The sequence below is a fragment of the Pygocentrus nattereri genome, chromosome 22 (assembly GCF_015220715.1).
Source record: "Pygocentrus nattereri isolate fPygNat1 chromosome 22, fPygNat1.pri, whole genome shotgun sequence".
Lineage (NCBI taxonomy): Eukaryota > Metazoa > Chordata > Actinopteri > Characiformes > Serrasalmidae > Pygocentrus > Pygocentrus nattereri.
In genome coordinates, this window is record NC_051232.1 from 2,962,190 (window position 1) to 2,988,511 (window position 26,322).

Here is a 26,322-nt window from a genome sequence, read left to right on the forward strand (position 1 = left end):
TACAGGGGGCTTAGTGAGGTCTGTTGCTGTTGTGTGCTGTTGCCTCGAAAAAGACTGGCGGTGTTGAGCGGGTTAATCCTATGGGTAAAATGCAAGTGCCCCCAGTATTTCAGCTTTGAATTGATATGCAGTTTTAAGTGTAGTGATGAATTCCCACCATCAGTGTTTCATATAAACGGCTACAGTGTAGAAAGAAACCAGTGATCCAGTAGCTGCAGCGCCAACACATCCAGTTAGATTAACACCTACATTATTCAAATCATTTACAGTGATGGACTAACACATGCAGTACTGTGCAAAAGTCAGAGCACCTCCTTTATTTATTTAATTTTCAGTCACAACAGGCAGGTTCTCATTTGGTAGGGTCAGGAAAAAAAGTCAATGAGAAAGGAGTCCAGGAGAAAGAAGAAACGTTCTTGACTTGTAACAGAAGCTAACGTAACGAGATTTTAGGTACTTTCTGTTGGTCATGGCATTTTAGCACAGCATGAAGGTTAACTGGAGTTTTCAAATTAGAAAAATGATAAAAATTGATGCTGTATTTAACAGAAACTTACACAAAAGTCTCAACAACTAAAAATATAATCTCAGATTATGTGCCCACCCTTTGCTGCCCACGCACCTTTATTACAGCTTCCATTCTTTTCAGTGAACTTAGTTCCAGTCTTGGAAAGAATCTACAGGGATATTTTTCACACCTCCTAAGTTCAGTCTTACAAGTTGGTTTCTGCTTCTCATAATCCAAGTAATCCCAATTACAAATTCACTCCATAAAACCACGTCTCAAACTCCACATCTCACACGTCCATTTTCAGTGTTGTAGTGCAAATTCTCTTTTTTTGCCTATTAGCTGTTCTCAGTAAGATTAAGAGACACCATTCCAATCCTACCAACAGCGAAATTCCACCTCCCATCCATGAAGTGAAACACCACATGCACACACACTAGTGAGCACACTTGCCCGGAGCGGTGGGCAGCCCTATCCACAGCGCCAGGTGAGCAATTGGGGGTTAGGTGTCTTGCTCAAGGACACCTCAGTCATGGACTGTTGGCACAGCGAATTGAGCCAGCAACCTTCTGGTCACAGGGGCAGATCCCTAACCTCCTGCCCATGACTGCCCCCCCAGTAATGGCTTCTTGATAGCTGCACATCCATTCAGATCCATAACGTTGATCTGTGGATGGGCTAAAGTGCCAGTAGGATGTACGGAAGTGTGGACAAATTAACTACTGATCTAGATTTGATGGTTTTCCTAGTGCTGGAGGCTTCTGTGTATTTGCTGTGTTAAATGTGTTTTCTGCTTTTTTTAACTGACTCTGAAAAACGATTAACCTGTAATAATTTTACTTTGAATAAATGAAAGTGTGGTCTCTGATATTTTGCATATTACTGGGTGAACATCTATACCGCTCCTTTGCATCCAGCTGGAAATACTGCAAGAGTTAATCTAATTTATGCTGATCCAGTGCTGTGCATTATTTTAGCACTGTAGATTGCATTCCAGCACTGTCGGATTTCAACACTGGGCATTTTGCTGTACCACTTTGTCTTGGCATTTAGCTTGCAGGCATTGTCTTCTGCCAGACTGTGACTGTATGTGTGTGTGTTTGGAGAGCAGCGCTATTCATCATGTGCAGAGCTACCTGGAAGCGCACGCTAACTGGAATAGGCAAGTGTCCATGGAATCACAGGGCTACCCTGAATACTAACACCACTTCAAGGTCGTGCACTCTGAGTGTGCGTTCAGACGTCCTGAGGGGGCTCTGGTTAACATGTGTGGTTCAATCACAAATTGTGGAGAGACCCAAGCTTGTAAAAGCATGACTGGAGGATTAAACATCATCATCATATTAACGGACAGTGGTGGGTCGTACCTAGTTACACTTATTCTGTTATGTAAGCATAATTTAATGGATTTGTACTCGCCCGAGTATTTTCATAGGAGAAGGATATTATCGCTGTTGCGCAAAAACCTTTTAAATCTGGTTTTGGGGCTTTTTTTTTCCCCTTTCAAAATTTAGTCATATCCACTTACACACGCTAGCTAGGATTCCCCCAGTCAGACGATACCCCCAGCGCTAGTAGGGCAATAGCAAATCGTCAGACAGCTGAATGCCTTTGGAGGAGAATACTAACCACTACGTTTCGCCAGCTAAGGGGCTCCTGCGCTGGCTCACATCACGCTGAGTGATGGGGGAGAGGGAGGGCCATCATACCCACCTGGACAGAGTGAAGCCAATTGTGTTCTCTTGAACTCCTGGCCACAGATAGCTGTAGCATCACTGGGGATTGAGCTTAGTGTAAGTTCTGTTTCAGACCACACTGGCTTTTTAACATTTGTATCGTTAGCTATTCGACTCAGTTTAAACCCAGTACTTACATTTAAAAGTGTAGCATTACTCTTCAGCTGCCGTTCACTTCCCTGTTGATGCCGGAATGTTCTCAAATCCTCGCCAGCACACAGTGAACCTCGGGAAATGTTGTCTAGCGAAGAATCCACCCATTGGATCCTTCATTGCCATGGAAAAGAGGGACACGTTTCTTAGGCATATGGGAAGGAGCCTTCGAAATGGGACAGTCTAGTCGTACCGCTGTGATGCAATCGACCGTCAAATGCAGCCGCCGAAGAATGCAGCTCCTGGACAGCACAGCTAGTCTAGTTCTGTTGTTCTTTTTGTATAATATGAAAACTCTGGTTTTCCTTTGCATTGTCTTAAAATTCCATGGGGATACGAGGTTTTGTTCAGACTGTAATGATACGTGTGAGCAAAGACATCTGCCCTTTCATTAGATTTGCAAAAGGTCTTTGTTGTCATTCCTCTACGCAACTTGCACACAGTGGAATGAAATGCCATTTTTAGGACTACATAGAGTGCAGATACATGGCAGTTTGATACTAGATCACAGTGGAATGTTTTAATGTACAACGTATGAAGCAAAACAAGCTACCTACTGAGCCACTATCATTAGCTAATGGAACTGTTCTCGTGCAGGAGGTAAGCATGACTCACATCCGCTAGCCTAATTGGAATTTTTCAGCTATGCTAGTTTTCATTACTTTACATGACCATGGCCTAACAACAGGCTTGCTGTTCATCGGACAGTGTTGACAAGCACACTGTCATCCCCTACTGTGAACCTTTAGAATTTCACTCCGCTTTTCCCACTTTAATAAGTCATTCCCTCCTACTTTTAGCCCAAAATATCTCATGGATGTCTCCAGACCTTCTTATTACAAGATCTCATCTGGTCATGCAAAACTACCTTTTCATTTCATTTGAGTTCTTCACATTTAGCTCTTTATTCCTTTTTTCAGGTTTAATTTTATTCAATAAGTCGGTTCTGCTGTGGCTGTGAAGTAGCCTGATCTTTGTTCTTTGACACCCCTCCTACTTCTGAGATGTCTCCGATCATTTTAGACAACAAAAGAGAACAACTAACAAACTTCAGTTTCAGAGCTGATGGCCACTTGTTTTACTAATAACCCCCACTGCATATCTCTAAGGATCTCAGTACTGCAGGAGGTCTTCAACCTGATACTTTCAACTCAAGTTGTTATTTGGTAACCACTTGTACTTTGGGTGGTTTGGGATGCTCTACTCATCTCTATCATCAGAGCATGATCTTCATGAAGTCCTTACCAGTGAGGTTAGGTTACTCAAGAGCCCAAGCTATTGACAATAGTCCTCAATACAAATTATTGTACACAAACCTATCGATTCTTTTCAGAGCCTCAGCTGTCCGAAACTCCCTGCTGGGTGCCTCTGGGCAACGCCCACCCAAGAAAGTTTAGTGCATGACGCAAATCAATATTTAATCTTCTTTATTGTATGTCTGCTTTCATCTTTTGCTGCTCCACTTGTGTTTTGAAGTGATAAAGATCAATAGAGCTGAGAAAAAAAAACACATCAGCAAAATTCCTGTGCTGGTCCAGGAGAGTTTCGGCATTTGGGCCACGGCTAAGAAGGTCAGCTCTGTTCCATTTACACAAAAGCGACAGAGAAAAACAGGATGAAAAGTGTACAAGTTCAAAATCCTCAGAGGTTTATCTAAATACCCTTAGTATCAAACGTGAAATTACAGTCTCAAACTGAACTGAACTATTAAAGAAAGCAACAACTTGCAAAAACTGACCAAATTGCAAAACAGACTAACCATGGAAGGTGTCTTATATTTGTTGAAGGGGCAATAGAGTCATCAGAGGGGCATGACGTTGGCCCTGGGGACTAAACCTGTGGACTGGACATTTCACCACTCATCAGAGGGGCTTAAAGTTGCACCTGTGTGGCTCTACACATGTCCAAATGTTTGTAGACGCCACTCAAAGATTCTTCTGAAATCAAGGGTATCAACAGAGAGAGTCCCCTCTTTGCGGCAGTGACAGCCTCTCCTTTTATGGGAAGGCCTTACCCTAGATGTTGGATCATTGCTGTGAGGGTTTGATTGCATTCAGCCACAAAAGCATTAGTGAGGTCTGGTGCTGATGATGACTGGCGACTTGTCCAGGGTGTATTCTGCCTTCCGCCCGAAGACTGCTGGGATAGGCTCCAGCACCCCCCCCGCGACCCTGACAGAGAAGTGGCTTAGAAAATGGATGGATGGATGGATGGATGGTGCTGATGTTGAATAATCAGTTCTGGATCACTACAGTTCAACCCAACGGTACTGGATGGAGCTCCATCACTCCAGGGAACACAGTTCCACTGCTCCACAGTTCAATGTTAGGGAGCTTTATATCCCTTTAGCCAACTCTTGGCACTGGACTAGTAGCTGAGTGAAGTTGTATGTAGCGCATGCATTGAATCAGTAGTGATCTTGAAACCTATACTTTTGTCTATTTATAGATATCAGTGTGTCATATAGTGTCAGAACTAGATTCAGGGTTCGAGGCAAATGTGAGATAGTTTAGGAATGCAGTGTGCATGATACTAATTGGGATACTCTAGACTTCCGTTTCTGGTTAGCTACATTAGCATCATAACTCCAGGAGGAAAACTTCAGACACCAGACGTGTCTTGGCTGACTGATTTCGTTTGGCTTAAAGGGGAAGATTGTATACTTTTTATTGCTTTTAAATGGCAGTGAGCCAGTAATCCTGTGATTCCCTGTGAGGGTCATGCCTATGTGGACACATCTCAGGCTTGACTGGCTCTTACTTGATGTGGGAGAGAAATTCTAGACTTCATTTAAAGGTTTCAAACTCAGAGTCATTGAGGTGTGGGGGTTTTCATCAGTGTGGTACAGCAATCTGGCAGCCCAGAGACTGGACTGGTTTTAATTTCAGCTGCTTAAAATACCCACTTTAAATTGTCTTCAGGCAGACATGTCGTTTTTTCACAGAGCTGTCTGGACCTTTACCATTTAAAACAAAATCAGAGAATGTTTAGAGTGTTTAATGTACATATCCTCCCCCTGAACTGTGATCGAGCCAATCGTTAGATCAGTCCTGTAAGTAATAGCTGTGAATCAAATAGAGGCAGAGTGTCAGCGCTTTGACTGACAAACCTCATTTAGTTTGATTATGTAATAATCACAAGTCTGGAAAGAGTTAGGGGTCAGAAATTGGTTTCACGCAATGAATTTGTTGGTTCAGCTGCACATAGCACACTTTTGGGCTTCAGTGTTAAAAATAAAAAGATTTTTAAATGGTTCTTGGCTTGGGTGTAGGGTTCTAGTAGAAAGCTCTACATGGTATAGAAACCCCGAAAAGGTTCTTCATACCAGCATATGTCTTTTATAAAGGCAGTTCTTTAAAGAACCATCCCCTGAAAGGTTCTTTAGGGAACCAAAGGTGGTTCTTCTATAGCATCATTGAAGAGTTTATCACATGCAACCAAACAGCTTCAGAATCGTTCAGCTAAATGTGCATTAAGCTTGAGATTACAGCACTTTGATAGCGATCAGTGGAAACGTCTTGTGTGATGTTCCGCAGCCTTGTTAGATATTGTGCTGGGGGCCACGTCTGTCTTATATTACTTTGAGATGAACCTAGATGTGTTATGGTGCATCTGCCACCATATGCTTGGTCTACACAATTTTCCATTAACTTACATAACATGAGCATTGTGCCAGTGACAGCTACATTAGTGCTGAGTTGATCTGTACATTTGTGGCTAATAGTACTTTTGATTCCAGCTGGATCCCATTTTGACATGTGGCAGCACTGCAGGTTTGTGGTTTGGAGAGGAGTGAAATCTAACTGGTTCACGGCCGTGGCATAGAAATAAATGATGGGGTAGGCCTGTGAAAAAGTGGGTAGATGCCAAACGTCCAAACACGCTATTGTCATTTTCTCAGACTGTCGTCTGTTCCTGACAGCAGTGCAATCATCACCCAACCTATTTCTAGGCTTCCTCCTTGTGGTAATATCACCATATTCTGGCAATTAACCAGAACACTGGATTTACATAAACACAGTGAACACTGCAGCACCCTTTACTTTAAAGACTATAAAGCATCCTTGCCAGGACAATTTAAACAACTCAAACAGCTGAGGTGTACAAAGGTGAGGGAAAACAACACATCAAACTTAAAAACCCAAACTTAATCGTTCTAGGCTAAAGCGTACTGCCGCAGTGGCCAGACTTAAACAAGACAACATGACTGAGATAAAATCATACAGCTGATATTGTAAAGACAATTAAAAACGTCACAGAACTCAAAAACGTGGACCTAATCATTAAGCACAAAACCACAGATAGCCATAGTTGTTTGAAGTGATTCGAGGCTTGAGAAAATAAGGCGGAGCTTAATAGAAAGCATAATGGTTTGATTAGCCTTAATACAATGACACCACAGAAAACAAATGAAGCTGCATTATCTTTTTCCCTTTTTTTGTTGTATCAACCCTGTAAAATAAAAAGTTTCACAAAATAGTTGCCTAAGTGCTGGTGTGAGCACTGAGGCTGTGTCAGGCCTGTCGTTTAAAACTTGTGGATGGATGGATGGATGGATGGATGCTTTAGCTGATAGTTCAGCACTTTTATTTTTAACATTTTGCCAACCTTAACACTCCCAGCTGTCACATCACATCATGTTCTGACTCCTCACCTCAAATACCCCACCGTCCACTCCATTTGTGAGTGGAGGAACGAGGTATGTGTAGATTATACCTCATCTCAACAGATAGACGGAGGATTTTCCCAGCTGGTATTCTATATAGGTTTTAATGTGTTGAGTGGAAAAGCTCAGGATATTAGGCACATGTAGAGTGTGGGGAAGCTGGACATGTGTTTTCCCTGGATCTGCAACTGGTCAGCACAGCTAAATGCTGAACATTGCTGTACGGTTTTATCACACTTGTTTAACCCTTTAAACGCTGAGGATTTCTTCATACTTCTATTTGTATCTACATATCCGAAAGTATTGGAGATATCAATACCCCCCAGTTGGGCTGGCCCTCCTCTTATTTTCTCTCCTGATCAAATGATGAGGCCAGAATTTAATCTGGACAGATTTACTGAATGACTAGGGTCTAATAATTCTAAACTATTCAGAAAAATCACTGCATTCTTGAAATGTATTGCCCTGGATTTGGATAGTAGTGAATTATGCATTTATATGTTATGCAGGAAAAGCTGTAACGTGTATGATGATGAGGGGATTGTGGAGGGAGCGGTACATTTGGTTTTGAGAAGAAACTTTTTTTTTTTTTCATATTTCTTGTGATTCGTCTTTTGTGAAAGCTTATTAAACACTTGACAAATGCAAGATTCACCAGGGGGACTTCTTACCCCATATAGAGTGGCAGCTTGCCCTAATTGGACCAAGATGGTCCTTATAAAGATTTGCCCAAAAAAAAAAAAAAACCCAAAAGTGTCAGCTGTTCCTTTTTATTTCCTCTAATTGTGAGAAGGTTTATGCAACCTCACGCAACCTTATGCAACATGATAAACTCATTCACAAATGCGGTTTAGCCATTCAGTATAAGGATGTCTTTTTCTGCATTTCCCCTAATGTAGCTACATGTGTATTACTCTATACGCTATACTGTGGCTATATACAGTGATTAGAATTTTTATTGCAATTTATATGCAGTTTTAATGTGATACTGTGACATCACTGGCTGTTGTTGTTGTTCATAGGTAGGGGTGGGCTATATAGAAAAAAACCCTGTATGCAAGAAATGTTAATGGTGCTCAATAAATATTACAATATTTTGAAATGCATACAAAATGTGCTGGTAGTATATTTAAAAACTCTTATTGTTTAGTCATTTACATGCTGCACTGCTGTGAATCCACTTAAACAGGACTATTTATGCTCTCTTGATAATGAAGCATGTGGTTGGTCAGTTATCACGAAGTAACATCACGGCATATACATATATTTATTTACAAATAAATCAAGTAAGAAATGAATAAACTGGGCCGTGAACACAGTGTTTAATTTGTTTTAATGTCAGCAAACTAAATTATAGTTCCTTAACAAGTACGTCAGAGTAACGAGCTCCGCTCACTCGCTGCACAGCCGGCTATTCGTTCTCCAGCTCCACAAAGACCAACTGACAGTTTGGGAATTTAGTTTAGTCCCATCCTCAGAATCTGACCAAATGGGCTGTCAGTCAAATGTGTGTCCATTTTCTGTTTGCGGCAAAGTAAGAAGTAAAAACGTTCAAACGGCTTGAGCGTCTCCTACAGCTGTCAAAGTCGTTGCTTAGCAACGGCATCTCAGCCGAGTGATACAGTCATTGTGAAAAACCTGCGCTGATATTTCGCCATAGCGAAATAACTCTGCTGAGACATCGCTGCTTAGAAGCGTTGTTGTTAGAAAACTGCAACCAATCAGCTTTCGTGGCCTTAACTAAGTGTTGTGTAATGTTCTTTAAGTACCCATTGCTGTTTTCTAGAACATTGTTTGTGCTTAGAAAAGTGTATTGTGATGAAATTTATCACTAGAAGGATAAAATATCGTCTAAGAGTTGCTGAATAATTCACAGCAGTAACTGTATTTATTTTAAAAACAGCTAAATAAACCTGCAGTTTAACCCCTTAAATGGCCAGGGCCCATGTTTTAATACACACTTCTATACCCTAATTCAGTAAATACCCCTGCTGTTACTGAATTATAAGCCTTGGTATATAGTAAGCCTGGGATTTTAAGGGGTTAAAAAGTCTTCTACCAATGGTCCTCGTTCTCAGGTCTTGAGGGCCTGATACAAAGTGTAGTGTTTTTCCTGCTTTGATGACTCTACAAAAGAATGAAGGCTATGAGCATGTCTGTTCAAAAGCCTGGGTACTTTTCTTTCCCACAAGTTTAACAACACAGTGTAGGAAGAAGCACTTTCCCCAGTGTTGTAGCACAATGACTATCATCACTTACACTTCAGACTCTACCAGTGGTTTAATGGTGATTGAACAGGGCCACTTTTTGGGGCACACTCATCCTTTGGGCAAGGACGGGTTTTAGTGCAGATTTTGAGTGAAATATACAGAAAGCTTTTTCTTTCACAAGGTTATCTGAGATACTAACAGTATTTCAAAGTAACTCCAGTGCTCTATCAATGCTACACCTTCATTAGTTCACATGGTTTAACTGGTCAGGTAATTGTTAAGAACTGTGTGTGAGTGGATTCGCAAAAAAACCCCAAATGGTCCAGAGCAGAGGGCCCATGACCGGGACAGGATAAATTCTGATGGATGAAACTGTCAGCACACCCTGAGATGCAGTCTTTCTTTGTTGTGGCTGAAGTGTGACAGGGCTGGAGGATATTTCCTATTGTTCCTACGGAATAAACATACAGGAAAGCCCCAAATTACAGATTTTGTTGGCTTTTGAAGTGAAAGGAAGTAAACATAAACCTTGGCAGTGGCCTGTAAAAAGCAAATATTATTGCATTTTTTTTTATATTTGATTAAATTTCTTAATCCATAAGTTGGTACATCCTACTACAGTGGTAGCACTCTCTTTGGCAGATATCACGGCTTGCAGTTGTTTGTTATAGCCAGCTAGGAGTCTTTCTGTTCTTGTTTTAGGAATTGTCACCTGCTCCTCCTTGCAGAACGCTTATAGATCTGCCGTTTTCTTGCTTGCATAGAATCTACCCAAAGATGTTCAGTGGTGTTCAGGTCAAGGGACTGTGAGGGCCAACTTAAAAGCTTTGGTGTATGTGGTTCATGGCAGACTTTGAGGCACAGTTTGAGTCACTGTCATGTTGTAGAAGCCAGCCTCTTTTCAGTTTTCTGACTGTGTCACATTTGTTTCCAGAATTTGTTGATATTTAGTGGAATTCATTCCTCCATCTACCTGTGCAATGTTTCCTGAGCCACTGACTACCTAATAGATTCATAGTACCTTCTGTCCCATAGAATAGTACGTTCGGTTTAACAGTTGGCAAGGTGTTCCTTTCATCAAATGCTGTTCCCGTTTATCCAAACATACCTTGGTTATTGTGTTCAAGGTGTTCCAGAACATTTGTTTCCAAAATGCCTCTTGCATATCTAGATGTTCTTTTACAGGTCAGATGTTAACTTTTGTGATGAGGCTGTTGGCAAGGTTTCTTCAAGATGACTCTTCTATGCATGTCATATTTCATTTGCTGTCATATGGGGGTTTTGCTTTGCCTTTCTGGTCATGATACAAGCAGTTCTTTTCTTGGTCTTCCAGGTGTTTCCTTCACTTTCACTTCAAGTCATTTCCTGCAATTTCTTGTCATTTCTTACAATTCAGACAGTGGACATTGCAAGCTGGAAGCACTTTGACAGCCTTTCTCAGCAAGGTAGCTTCAATTAGTTTCATTTTCAGATCCTCAGCCAGCTGCTTAGAGGAACCCGTGTATTATGCTCTTCAATTACCTGGTTTTAATATTTAGATGCTCCTGGAGGCCTTTTCTACCTGGATCAGGTGTGTTCGATCAGGGCTGGAGCTTAGTTATGCAAGGTGGTAGATCTCCAGGGCGAGGATTGGGCTCTACTGCTCAGGACCAAGCCAAATCCAAGATACAAATTTAGAGGCTTTATTTTTAAGGGTCAAGATATATGAGAAGGTCATGGCACTAAATAATCTGAAATCGTATTGCAATTCACCATCCGTGCTGTCGCAATGTTTCTGGAAGTTTCAGAATTTTAGCAACTTGCTTTGTGATTTATTACTGTATGCAAAGCAAAACTCAATCTAGCTCCTAATATACATACATATACATAAGCATTCTGAAGGTAATGTTTGGTTTGGGCTTCTACTGATTACATCAGTCCTTTCTTTCTGGAGTCATTTGGGTAGAAATTGCAATATGGACTCGCCGCATGTGTTTGTTGTCATTTGCCGTGTTCCGGTTGCGCTCACTGACCACGAAAACTATTTCATCGGTATCTGTGCTACAAGAGCAGCCTCTCCTTCTCCTGTTTGACTTTCATAATTGCCTAATACAAGAACAGCTGTTTTACACGTTCCAGCCCTGAATGCACTGGAAATAGAAGCAATTCTCCAGAGCGAGCGCACACACAAGCACATAAACACGCACACATGCTTTTTTAACTCTCTGTCGCGGGCTATAAACTGTGGAATAATAGCTGTCACTATTTTGCTCCTCAAAAGCTCCTCAGACAATAGCAGGGGAGAATCTTTCGCTGCGGTCTGTATTATCTGTGCGGGACAGACCCGAGCCAGGCCCCAAAAGCTTTCAGCATTGCCTTTTAATACTGAATCATCCTGTCCCTGGCATGGAGCTCAATGGGAGCCCACTGACGTTCTGAATTGTCTCCCTTGTTTGGTGCTCCAAACATTACCCCCTCGGAAATATTTTACAGTTACAAATGGTTATTCAGGGGCGTCAGCACGGCAACACACATAAAGCAAGTCACCCAGTCTATTTATTGTTGATGTCAGAAAAGAAAGTTTTAGCAGAAGGACAAAATGTTCTGAAGTTCAACCCTCAGAGGTTTCGGCCTATTTCGCCTATAAAAGTGACCATAGACTGTTATATATCATGCAGACAGGGCTGTGGACATTATACTAAAGGGCAGTCAACAAGTGCTAGGAAGCTCTGCAAAGCGTCTGGATGGTCCAGGACTGTGTTTAGACTCATCCACCTGTTTTTTCATGGTTGGTGTAGGAATAGCTTTATTTATGGTCTAGAAGTCTTGTTTTGTAGCTGCTGCTAATGTCCTGCAAATTCACAAAATGCTTTTTCATAATCAAAAACAAAATAACAAAGAGTGAAAGAAAAATCTCACTATGAAAGTACTGTAAAATTCAATAGTCAATACTTTTTTGAAAATACACAGACGTTAAATGTACTGTAAATAAAGCATACATATACTGTAATTTAACACTGCTGGTAAACAAAGAAGTAAAATCCAGTGACAGACAAAACTGGTTCATTAACCGTAAAAATATGTTTTCTCAGTGATGGTAAAAATTTCAACTAGTTATTCTGACATACAGTATATTTCAATAATAATAATAATAACAGTACCAGCCATTACAATAAATGCAAATATCTGTGCATTTACTTTTTCTTTTTGTTTTTGGAAATAAACTGTTAAATACAGTTTAAAGCTGCTGTCGGAACAAAGCCTGACATCTCAATGTTTCATTGTTTTTCAGTTTTGACATCATTTGAAAATGCCTGTTGGCCTTTATATTGTATGTAAATTTTGTGATGAAAGAACCAACAGAACCAGCCCCAAATGACTAGTAAATATGTCTGGTTCCATTGACTTACATTAAAATAAAATGTTTTTTTTCCTTCTCCTGTAAAGTTTGGAGATACAAGGTTTTGCTCCAACAGCAGCGATATGAGTGTTTTATTTTCAAGCATTTAACTTTGTTTTTTTTTATTGACCCTATTAAATTTTACAGCACTGTGCCAGTTCTTTGTTACAGTGTAGTAAAACTGTTGAATTACAGTAAAATACAGCATTTCTAACAAATCAAATCATCATTGAGAAAACACTTTTACTATTAATTAACAGGTTGTGTTTGGCACCTCTGCTTCTGGACCTTTTTGTTGTTGTTTGTTTGTTTGTTTGTTTGTTTGTTTGTTTGTTTGTTTGTTTGTTTGTTTGTTTACAGTGTATGAGTAGACTGTGAATCATGACTTTTTATTTCTTTCCAGCTAAAACACAATTTAAAGCAAATTTTCTTCCCCAAATGATTCCACTGTCATTTAAAATATATGTGAGGCATTATTTACGTTTCCTGTGACTTTAGAAGGTTATGAAGGCTAATATGATTCATATAATGAAGTTTGTCTTGCATGTTTTTGCAAGTGACTGTAATATTTCTCATGAAATGTTCACACAATGCAAAGGGCAGCTGAGAATCAAAGGATGTAGAAAGGGAAAACTTATAAAGTGGTTATGAGATTTTGTTATGACAGCAATGAAATGCCACGTGTTTTCTGAGGACACTGCACAGAAAAGGGTCTGTATCAGTGGCCGGCATATCTGACCACCCCTTTCTTTACTGCATTCGGAAGATCCTCACGTGTCAAACGTCATGCTTACTATAATACAGGTAGAGTTTATGTGCTAGTCACTTTCTCTCGTTATGAATCATACAGAAAATAAAATATGATTGATATATCTCGCTGCTGTCAGAACAAAACCTTGTATCTCCAAAATGGCAACTTTACAGGAGAAGGAAAAAACATACTTTACTTTCAAAGTAAGTCAATGGAACCAGATGTTTTTCCAAGTCATTTTTGGCCATTTATTTTGGTCCGTACTTCATGAAACGTATACACAATATAAAAGCCAACATGCGTTTTCAAATTATTTCAAAAATGTAAAATATTTTTTTCATATAAAAAGTTTTTTTTCCAACAATGGCTAGGTTGTGAGAAGATTAGATACTAGCCAATCCACTTGTATTTGCTTAATCCCTTAAATGGCCAGTCTTATTACACACTTCTGTAACCTAAGAATAGCTCAGCCAATTTACATTAAAGTCACAGCAATTACGTAATAATAAGCTAATAAACTAGTAATAATTATTAGGTAACACACGCCTGGGGTATTACAGGGTTAAGAAAGAGGGCAGTGAAAAGAAAGTAAGTGAAAAAACAAACTGGAGTTCAAAAAATGAATAAAAGTTACAGAGAAGACGGACTTAACAACCACCTGAAACACCTGGTCTACCACTAGGGGACTAAGAAGATGTGTAGCTGTCAAGAAGCCCTTACTGTGAAAAGGAAATAGATTAAAAAGAGCAAAATTTGCAGATCAAACAAAGAAGCTGCTAGAACTATGGACTGACCACCTCAGAGTCCAGACCTCAGCATCACTGAATGTGTTTGGGATTATTTGGATTATGAGAAACAGAAAGTGCAACCAGCTTCTAAGACTGAACTTTGGAGGCGTGTCTGCAGATTTCTTAGAAAAACTGAAAGTGAGTCTCCTGAAAAGCATGGAAGCTGTAATAAAGGCAGAGAGTGGAAACAATCAATACTGGAAAAAAGGATATTCTATTTAGTTTTTGATCAACTGTGTCATGTAAGTAAGACCACAGACTGCATGAGGACTGGTCTGGGGACAGGCTATGGGTTTAGGCTCCTTTGGGGGGTAATAACGGACGTTGAAAGCGTTTAACTGATGTTGAAAGTCTAAAGCTATTTCACCTGTGAGCGTGCACTGTTCTAGAAAGAGCACAGGCCTAGTTGCATTCCAGGAAAATGTGTCGGAGCAACCTCTGCTCTCCCTTTTGTGCCTTCAATCTGGCTTTTATCGAGTGAATCAATTGCGGAGATTGCGTTTCGTTTTTTTCCACTCCTTTTTTTTTGTCGCGGGGATAGAGGGATGTGCTAGTCATTCAAGCCTTTAAAGGGGGCTAAGCTGGAGTAGAACACAATCCTACACAGAGAGCACTGACCCATTTATTCTGCAGGGATTTCTCTCTCTCTCTCTCTCTCTCTCTGTCTCTCTCTCTCGCCCTCTTTTCATCATGAGAAATACCCATTGTGTTATAAAACTGACTGATTTAATGGTTGAATAAAAGAATATCTCGCTGCTGATCAGGTTCCCATATAAAATGATTTGCGAATAATCCACGCCGGAGAGGGAAGGAAATATTGCGTCTGTCCCCCCCCCCACCCCCCTTACATCCTCGCACCAAGATTAGGGTCAATTTATGGGTCTGGAGTTTCTGATCTGGGCTTTCAGCTTTTAAGTTGGTCTGGAATAATCTCACTTAGAGTGAAATAAGCCCCCGTAAAAGGCCTGGAGAGTGAGCGACCATCACGCACACACATTCCTTCCATCAGAAGATGATATCATGGGGCAGGAGAGATGAAGAGGTGCACATTGTCCCCATGTGGGTTTTTATTGGGCTCTCCTTCTATTCCTTTCAAGTCTTCTCACCACAGGGCCTCTCTCGCTCCCTGCCTTTTAAAGTCTGTGCCCATCCTGTGCCCTGTCCTTCTCTATCTCTCTGTCTGTCTCTTCTCTCCCTCTCTCAGCTCCCCTCTCAACCACTGCATCCTGTTCTCTAGCTTTTCACACTCTCTCTATCTGTCCTCCTCCTCAGACTCGCCATCACAGTGGCCTTATTCAGCCCTGCCTGCTTTTTCGTCCACCACATTAGCATAAACATCAATACAGAGCGGTTTCATTTTCCACACCTCATCAGAACAGCTCAGATTCCTGGAGGTCCTGCTGACCTCATAGGTGTCATGATACTTGAAGACACAGGCTTAGGAGAAGAGACGGTACATGTAATGATTTTTTTTTCTGAGAAGCAGATGTGTGCAAATGTTTCTTCTTCTTCTTCTTCTTTTGGCTGCTCCCTTCTAACCAGCCTTCCTCCTCTCCTCTTTGATGGTCTTCGACCTACAGTAGTCCAATTTCCACCGGCAACCTGCTGGTCAACAGCCCCGGAGGCGGTCGTTGTTCGATGTGTGCAAATGTTTAAAATGTTTTAAAACTTTGAGCAAAATCTATTTCATTTTCACACTACACAGCACTACGTTCAGATAAAGGGATCAAGTTAGATTTTGGTCTGAATGTGAAGACAATCTGAGAACTTTCTGTCCAAGCAGACCCAACCTGAATCAAAGCATCGCATTTTGAATCTCAACCCAATCTGAAAGAATGTTTTGGTCCGAAACTGACCTGAGCATGGCACGATCCTGTCTAAATCTGACCTAAGCCCACAAAACTCAGTCCAAACTCGACCCAAGTCTGATAAAATTCTTTCCAAACACGAATTGAGCCCAACACAATTCTGTCCAAGGCCAAAAACATTTGTCCAAATCCGGCCTGAACCCCAGCATCATGTAGTAAGTCATTTTGAGGGCAAACCCAATCTGTACCATACTATTGTTTTAAGTCCAAAATTGACCTGAGCCAGAACCTGAGTTCTTTCTGAGCTCAACTCAAGCCCAACATATTTCTTTCAAAACCTGACCAAAGCATGACAAAATTCTCAATGAACTGACCCACTGCCCAACAAAATTCTGTCCCAGGCCAAAAAAGTCTGTCCAAAACCAGCCCGAACCATACCATCACATTTTGAGTCCTAACTGACCCAAGTATAATGAAATTCTGTCCAAGCCCAAACCAAGAATGGCAAAATTCTGTCCATACCTGACCCAAACCACATCGTCATGTTTTAAGTCCAAAACTGACTTGAGCCAGATAAAATTATGCCAAAGCTCCTACCAAACCCAGCAAAATTCTGTGCTAAACTGACCCGATACACAGCATTGGACTTTGAGTCAGTACTCAATCCAAACCACATTGTCAAATGAAAGTCCAAAACTGACCTGAGCTTGGCACTTCTTTCTGAGCCCAACACAAGTCTGACAAAATTCTGTCCAAGCCCAAAAAATATCCGTCCAAAACTGACCAAATTACATCATGTTGAGAGTCCGAAACATTAAAACTAAAGTATGTTTTTTCCTTCTCCCGTAAAGTTACCGTTTTAGAGATATGAAGTTTTGTTCCAACAGCAGCGATATATTAACGAAATAATCAACTGTCAATCAAATTACATCTAAATCCAGCTTTCGCATATTTTTAAAATCAAATAATGCCTTTAAACAGCATCTCAAACTTTTCATACTGCACTGTGTGGTTCTGATACAGCCAGATGTTAGTCTTCACCTGTTTAAGCCTAAACCTCTATTTCTGTAGAGAGGACATAACACACTCACCAGCCACTTTATTAGCTAGTAAAAGGCTGGACCCCCTTTTGCCTTCAGAACTGCCTTAATTCTTCGTGTCAGACTTTCAACAAGGTGTTGGAAACGTTCCTCAGAGATTTTGGTTGGTTATTTGAGTTCCTGTTGTCTTTCTATCATCTCGAACCAGCCTGCCCGTTCTCCTCTGACCTCTCACATCAACAAGGCATTTTCGTCCACACAACTGACCGCTCACTGGATATTTCCTCTTTTTCGGACCGTTCTCTGTGAACCCTAGAGATGGTTGAGCGTGAAAATCCCAGCAGATCAGCAGTTTCTGAAATACTCAGACCAGCCCGTCTGGCACCAACAACCACGCCACGTTCAAAGTCCCTTAAATCCCCTTTCTTCCCCGTTCTGATGCTCGGTCTGCACTTCAGCAAGTCGTCTTGACCACCTCTACAGGCCTGAATGCAGTGAGCTGCAGCCGTGTGATTGGCTGATTAGCTATTTGTGTTAACAAGCAATTGAACCTAATAAAGTGGCCAGTGAGTGTAGATCTCTGTTCTGATTGGCTGTCCTGGACTGTAAAAGCAGTTCCAGCAGAAACACAGTAAAAGTGTTGTATGGTGTGTCTGGCACACACACACACACACACACACACACACACACACACACACACACACACTCCACTCTCCCCCTGAGAGATGTTTGTATATCTATGCTGTGAATGTCAGTGTTTAAATGTATGCATTGTTTGTTTACATGCAGAGCTTTGTTTACTTTGTTTACATATATGCTTTGTTTGCTTCTGTTGAAATGCATGCAGTTCCATGGCGCTTTAGACCCCTCTGACCATATATTTGTCCTTTGTTCTGCTCGTGTGTCTGTTTTCTGCGCGGCTGTTTGTGTTTCTGATTACTCTGCCTCACTTCGTTTGCGAGGTACGTGTCCGTAACGGTGCCTAATGTGACTCAGTCACGAGCCGAGCAGGCTGTGAGGGAGAGCGATGGTTAGAACAAGCGATGAAATGTGAGCCAAAAGGGTTTTAACCTTGCCAATTAAAAGTCATGGCTGGGCCAGCAATCCTGCTGGAACCGTGTAAAGGCCGCGATCCTCCTCGTCTTAAAGCAAGAAGAGAAAGAGCCGTATATTGACTGCATAAGCGGAGCATCGGCGCTACTGCTGTTTGACTCACTTGTTGGAGTGTCCTTCATGGCCTGAGTGCCAACGCTGGTGTAGTCCTTGAAGTGATAGTTCACCAAAGAAGTCTAAGTGCAGTTTTCTGTCTTCCCAGTCAGCCAACATGTTCTGTGTCTGAAGTCTGGACTTTTTTCTACTCATATAATTCCACAGTATTGCTAAGGGTTTATTTGGTGGTTGCTGTGGTATCTTAGGTGGTTGCAAAGTAGGTCATATGTTATTCGGGTGTGTATACCAGGTGGTTGTTATGGTGTTGCTATTGCGTTCAAGGCAATTGCTCGGATGCTGTTAAGTGGTTGCTAGGTTGCTAGAGTGTTGCTAAGCAGATGCTTAGATGTTCCAGGTAGTGCTAGTGCATTGCCAGTTGGTTGCAATGGTATCCCAGATGGTTGCTAGTGTGTTGTTATGCAGTTGCGATGGTGTTTTATATGATTGCTGTGGTATTGCTAAGTGCTTTTTATGGTATCCAAAGTGGTTGCTATGGTGTTACTGGGTAGTTGCTGCAGATAGTTGATAGGGTGGTGCTAAGTGAATTACTGAAATGAAAGAAATTACAAAATGTGAAATAAAATACAAAAAGTGATGAAAGTGATCATTTTTACCTTCTTGAAGTTTAAAAAAAAATGTAATTATATCTATATAAGACATTTTTCCTTCCAATATCATGATTAAAAAATAAGGGAAAGCCCTTAAGCTGTCTGAACTCCCCAACTATATCATACACCCACACTTATAACAGATGCATAACATTTCCTATTATTCTTTACAGAATTATAGCTCAGTGAAAACTTAATTTTTGAGGATAATCAAATGAATTATATAGAAATATTTACTTAAAACCTCTATCGTTGAAGTTAGTGAACAGCTTAATATCAGCTTTCCAGCTTTATTGAAACTACTCGAAAGAACTTAAATGGGCCTAGGCCTCAACTCTGAGGGACATCATGTTCCGCTGCAGACAAAAAGAAGACCTTCAGAACTTAACAGTGTGTTTTCTTTGAAAGGTTAGTGCTCCTATTACCAGGACTATTCAATCCTCATCGGAAATACTTTTCATTACACTCCAGGTATGTGAAGGTGACCGTAGTCATTAATGTCACATGGGTTCACAGTATGCTAGCGTCAGCAAATTCACTAAAGGATTTCCTCATGTTAAATAGATTTAGTTCGAGCTGCATGCCTGGATGTGTTCTGGCTGACTGCAATAATTCAGAGACAGAATCGGTACACACACACACACACACACACACACACACACACACTAACATATACACACAAAAACTTCCTTAATCTGATCATTTTCACATTCACTATGAGTGTCAATGAAGCTTTTCGCTCTGCCCTATCAGGTCCCATCTGAAACAGAGAAGATTGCATTTATATAACTCTGCCCCACTTTAGCAACACAATGCCATCTGTTAAATGCACCACTAACATTAGTAACATCCCAATTTTCACTCCAGTGCCAAGAGTCCCATCATGTTCCATGTACAGCCACATTAACTGGTCACAGCTGTTTTTTGGGGTTTTTTTTTTTGCAATTAAATGTTAGACAGAGTAATAGTAGATTGAATCATACTGAACAGCTCAGTGACTTTAAACGTGGCACTGTCATAGGACACCTTCTCTACTATAAGTCAGTTGGTGAAATTTCTGTCCTGCTAGATCTGCCCCAGACAACTGTAAGTGCTATAATTGTGAAATGGAAGTTCCTCAGAGCAATAACAGCTCAGCCACAAAGCTGAGCCCACATAAACTAAGAAGCCAGGCAACCAAGTACTGAAGCATGTAGTGCATAAAAATGGTCTGTTGTTCTCTGTCTAACTAACAGTTGGTTCTGCTGTTTTTGGGTCATCCTGCAACTCTTTACCTGTGACTGCTGGCTTGTTTCTTATCTTGCTTACCATATTTATATTTCTTTTTTTTCTTTTTTTTTTTTACACAAATCCTTTGGGGTCAAAGCAATTTTGTGACGCTGACTAAGATACTGATACCTGTTAAGAAATTCTGAAATTCACGTTAAAATTTCAAAAATTCTACTTTTCATTCAAGCTGTTATGCTAGCAAAGTTTGTAAAAAAAAAAGTCTTTCTATTAAATTAGAGAACAATACAAAATAGAAACATTTTCACTAGTGGTCTCAGTTTTTTAGCCCCCACTGTTTGCATATTTTAATAGTATGTGATTATTTTCCCTATCACTTTCATTTTAAAGCTTTGTTTTAAATTCCTGTTAATTCTTATGAATGCATACTTTATTGACATTTTACTCCCCTTCAACAAAACACTGACCTAAACATGTCATGTCAGTTGCTGTAATAAGTTGTTACGACAGATTTTGTTCAGTGTCTTGTTACTATTAACAGAAATGGACGTCATGTTAATGTTTGTTCTTTACTCTATTCAGCCCTCATAACATCATATATTATTTCATAAAAATGAACAGTAGGGGAAAATGACTATTTGACCTAATCTGTCATGATGGCTCATTGCAGCATATAACATGTTATGACATGTTTATGGCATGGTTATGTCAGTGTTATGTGGTGGACTGAAAATACATTAGGCTGCATAACTGCACTTTTTGAACATTTTGAAAGTAGCTAAAGGTTCAGAGAATAATATTCCTGTGATATTTCTTTGATCTTCTTATCCTTTTCCTTCTCTTTTGTCTGTCTTTTATCAGCACATGCCTGTCTAGAGTAGAGCGGCTCCTTCCCTGAGCAAATTAGTCTCAATTACTGTGCTGTCTATCAAAGCTTGTAGCAGTCAAACCATTAGAGGAGCTATTAATTAATTGCTTAACCCATGACCTTCTGCTTCTCCGGTGTCCTCTAAGGCCTTATTTGATACGTTTTCCTGTCATTCTTTCTTTCTGTTTCTTTACGCAACGTCCCTCTCTGTAGACTCTCTGCAGGGGGAACACCAGAGGAAGCTTTATAAGGAGCTTTTGACCAACTACAACCGGCTGGAGAGACCTGTAGCCAATGACTCTGCGCCCCTAGTGGTGGAACTGGGACTTACACTGCTCCAGATTATAGACGTGGTAAGTGCTTCTGTGTCTGCAGCGCTTCATTCGTGGATTTCTCGCTGTAGGCAAAAACAAAGCAAAAAATCACATGGAGCAAAGGGCAGCTGGTGTGGTGTCTCAATGGATCATGGGATTGATGAGTTTGTGATCAAGATTCTTAAGCAATGTTCCCTCCTGTATTTCCTGGTGTGGTTGGTTAGTGTAGTGGGTAACACCTCTGCCTACTATGCTATAGACTGGGGTTCAGTCTCCCACCAGGGCAGCACCCTACACTACACCAATAAGAGTCCTTGGGCAAGACTCCTAACACCACCTTCGCCTCCCTGTGTAAAATGATCAAACTGTAAGTGGCTCTGGATAAGAGCGTCAGCCAAACGCCATAAATGTAAGTGTATTTCTGGTTTCTAAACACGTGGGCAGCTCTACAGATGTTTAGCTATTGAAACTTGAGCTATTTTATGTACTATTTATCAACTAGTAAACCTACACATGTCTTGGCAAGACCAAAGTTTTATTACATTCTTCTATCACGCAAGAACATCTTGTGATAAAGTTAATAAATAATAAGCCTTAGTATGTAACCAGCCTGGAATCTTAAGGGGTTTGAGGCATTAAACTGGTTCCAGTCTGGTTCCCATCACTATTGCTGTGAACAATTTTGACCTGGTAGGTTTCTTAAGAGCAGCGCATCAAATTTTCCCTTTTACGCCGACTTAACAAATAGCTTGTTTACCGAGTCAAGAGTAGCCAGTAAATTAATGAAATGAACTTCACCTTAGCTAAACTCTTTTAAGGGAGCCTTCTCTGAACAGTCGAATCAGGGATAAACAGAGCATCCGTATATATAACGGGTGTTGTAGTACACTTGTAATGCATTTATTAAGCTTTAACAAGGCAACATTTGGTAGGTTACAAGGCTGAATTGAGCATGAAACATTGCTGTGTGTCTTTTTTCTCCTGCCAAGGCCAGGGCCTGGAGACTGATGCAGTGATGAAATCTTTGTTTAAGAGTGGGAACGAAGTATTTATACTAAAATATGCAAAATAACATCTAGATAAGTCCAAGGCATTTTGGAAACAGGTGATGTGGATTGATGAAGTAAATTGAATTGAACTCTGGCCACAATCAATAATGCATGTTGGGAAGAAAAAGAATGAAAGCATTTGATGAAAATAACACCTTGCCAACTGTCAAGCATACGGGTAATTCTGTTGTGCTGTCAGGCCGGTGGACTAAAATGTTATTTTTGCCAGTACATGTAATTTTTTATATCATAGGCCTGTACTGTATTGCTGAATAACTTTATTTTGTATGTGAAGTGCAGGACACGCCAAAATAGGATCTGAATCTGGCTTGTTCCAGCACAAATCAAGCCCAGTATCTGTATGTGTGCAAGGACCATGGATTCCAATATCTTTTCTGTTATCTTTCTTAGAAAACCATCACACATGGACTCCATTTCCAGTATCTGGCCACACAAGGTGGTGAGAGAGATAGAGATAGAGAGATAGAGAGAGAGAGAGTGAGTGTGTGAGAGAGAGAGTGAGAGAGAGAGAGAGAGAGAGAAGGAGAGAGGGAGAGAGAGAGAGAGAGAGGGAGAGAGAGAGAGGGAGAGAGAGTTCTACATTTCTGTATTAGATGTAATACAGGCCTTCACTATCTACTGCATTTCAGCATGAAAATTCAATCAGACATTGTGAACGTCCACACCACACACACACACACACACACACACACACACACACACACACACACAGTCTCCCAACTCCAAAAACCAAAAACCACAAGAGAAGCAGTTTCTGATTCCTCTTCTCTCCCCGACTCGCTGTCCCACTCCTTATTCACTTGCATTGCCAAATTTTATATTGATTCGCACAATTCAATTTCACATTTATTCCATGACAGCAGTAACTAGCACTGGGTGATAGTGATAAAACATAAATGTTGTGATATTTTGCAAATAGAGTGTTGCGCAAAGGTTTGGTAGGTTTTTCATTTCTCAGTTGGAGTAAAATATATAAAACAAATATTTAATAGACAAATACGCAGAAGCCTCGACTAAACATAATATATTTCAAATCTAATCAATCAAATCAAAATTTAATTCATCACATTACACATTAAATTGAATGTGTCCGCTCTTTCTCTTTGTTACAGCTTCCATTGTTTTCAGGAAACTAGCATTTTGGTGTTGCTAAGCCACTACTGTGCTATCCCAAGTGATTGCTGAGGTGCAGTTATGCTGTTGCTATGGTGTTTCAGGTGGTTGCTAAGGCGTTGGTAAGCCACGGCTATGGTATTTTAAGTGATTGCTAAGATGTGGCTAGGCTGTCACTGTTGTATCCCAGGTTGTTGCTAAGGTGTTGTTAGGCAATTGCTAAGCTATCCCAGGTAGTTGCTAAAGTACTGCTACTCTGTTGCTATGATATCCCAAGTGGTTGCTAGGATGTTGCTAGACATTGCTTGGCTATCCCAAGTGTTTGCTAAGGTGTAGTTGTTTCAGGTGTTTTCTGAGGCTTTGGTAAGCTTTTGCTGTGCTATTCCATGTGGTTGCTAAGGTGTTGCTAGCATACAAGTACAATAGTATCATTTGAAGATTGTCCAAAACATTTGAATATGGAGCGTTTACTGACTGTGGTGGATTACGAAGTAGATGTATAAGCATTATATATTATGTAAGCAGAATGAGTGACATTCCCATTCATTCCCTTGGGAAAAACACATATTTGAATGGATGTTGTAAGCCCAGGCAGTTTAAAAAGTACAAGCAACATATTTGGGTATAGACTCCACAATACTACAAAGTTTCATGCTTCTATCTTGAAAGCTGTAGGAGGAGTAATGTTACACATTTCTGACCATAGGATAATCACAATGACTGACATGCTGCCATGACATGCATAAGGCGTGATTATGTCAGTCTTATGTAGCAGAGTTCAAGTAAAGCAGTTCCATGATTCAGAACTATGGCATCTCTGGAATATTTTCATGTTTTTCGGGAACTCTCTGTGTGACTCAGTGAAGACATCAGGAAACATTTTCTTACATGATGTCCTACTAAATGCTCAGAGAGGTCCAGGCGGCATGCCAGATGAATACTGATGAACACAAGCTTTCAAAACGCAACGTCTCCACTCCACAAAACCCCATAATGGTGCAAGGCAGCGTTTCAGACATTTTCAAACAACCGTTCATCAAACGGAAGCCACGCTAATTAATTACAGCATCAGAAGACGGCAAGCATAGACGGAGCCTGTGCTTTGATTGCTTAGTCGACCTCGCAGTAGACGCACTCCACTTCAGTGTGCGATGACTAAGCCTGTGCAAAATATGCCCATTACGCTGCCAGTCCTACTTGATGTTTCATTAAAAACAAAAAAGGAAAAAACTTTTAGAAGTTACTCAGATGGAACGAACACCTGAAAGGCTGGAATGCCAATAGATTGAGTTCTGCGATATTACTGGGCCACCTTTATTCACAGCATGTTCAGGTTGTACCCATAGATTTGAATGATGTTCAAGCTTTGTTCAAGCGTTCAAGTTCATTTTTGGAGCAGTTCACTGTCGTGTTGTAGAAACAAGGATCTCCTTGGCTTCAGTTTCTTAACTGACTGTGGCACCTTTGCAGATATTTAATGGAACCCAGTATTCTTGCCACATAAACCCAAAGCATAAATTTCCTTCAGGATCAATAAAGTATCTGTCTCTCTGTCATAATAGATCCACCGCAGTGCTTTAAAGGTTGCCAGGTGATCTTTTCATCAAGTACTGTTCCTTTTATCTACGAAACAAACCTGGTGTTTTTGCCAAAGAGTTCCATTTTTACTTCATCAGTTCACATTTCTGGGTGATCTCGATGTGTTTTGCATCGAGATAAGACGTTTCTGATGAGGTCACAGGTAAGATTTGCTTGTGATGACTCGCCCATTCAGATCATGCAGCGCAACACCACTCCTGTGTGATTTGCTGTCATATGGGGGTTTTGCTTTGCATTTGTGGCCAGCATATGAGGAGTTTTATTGGTCATTCAGGTCTTGTCTCGACTTCCATAGTTCCCCTTAACTGCCATTTCAGATAGTGGAAATTACGAGCTGCAAGTGCTATAATATAATTTTACAGATCCTATCGGTCCTAAAATTTGATTGGTGGTGCCACATGCAAAGTTGTTGACTATATATTTTTTGTTATATTATGCACTGTTTGGATGCAGGAGCCAGTATTTACATTTCTAGTGCACTATGTAGGGAGCAGGGAGCTATTTGAGGTTCAGCATCAGAGGAGGAAGACAGGTGCCATCAGCTTGGTGCAAAATTGGCAGAGGTGGACGAAATACACAAATCATGTACTTGAGTTAAAGTCGAGACCCCCAAGGTAAAATATTCCTTCAGTAAAAGTAGCAGTTCCTCCCTTTAGACCTCCACTTGAGTAAAAGTACTAAAGTATTTGCCTTCAAATGTACTTAAGTATAAAGTAAAAGTACTAAAAGAGTAATTCTGGCTCTGATGTCCTGTTATCATTTTTATAACCAGACTGGCTTCATGAGCTCATTTCAGGTGAAAGTCCTCCAGCGTCTCTCTTGGTAAACCAGTCTTTTAATAGAACGTCATTAATTAGTGACGCTGACGTCTATTAAAATGATCAGAAGCACAAAACACTGAAGGTAAACAGTTTCCATCAGGGAGAACCGAGTGGCTCTGAAATCACTTTTTACACACAAGCAAAGTTTCAGTTTCAGAATTATTTACAACTTAGTTCCAAGTTTAAGTTGAATAAAAACTGGCTTTAAACTCAGGATCACAGATGAGCTCCTTTACTATGTTGATCTGTAGGCGTCTGTTCATAAACATAAACCAGCCCAAACTCATTTACTATAAAATGAAATGGTGTTTGTAGAAATTCAGAAAAAAGCCGCGTCAGTCTCGACTGCATATGTGGACATATTTCTATATTGAGCTCTATTTACACAAAGTTAGGTTAGTTCATCATTTATGTTGAACAGACTCTCCCAAAGTTTTACGCTGCTGCGCTGACG

General features: G+C 40.6%; 1 protein-coding gene across 3 annotated transcripts in view; it reads left to right on the top strand.

Annotated features, from left to right (window-relative positions):
• The window catches only part of chrna8 (cholinergic receptor, nicotinic, alpha 8), a 92,036-nt gene that overhangs the window by 1,711 nt on the left and 64,003 nt on the right, over positions 1-26,322 (top strand). For 2 of the 3 annotated variants that reach the window (XM_037532613.1, XM_017682091.2), the window contains exon 2: positions 21,165-21,304. The exons of the other annotated variant lie outside the window; for it this stretch is intronic. In XM_037532613.1, coding sequence (XP_037388510.1) covers positions 21,165-21,304 — 140 coding nt within the window. The remainder of the gene's footprint in view (positions 1-21,164; positions 21,305-26,322) is intronic. 3 annotated transcript variants of the gene reach the window in all.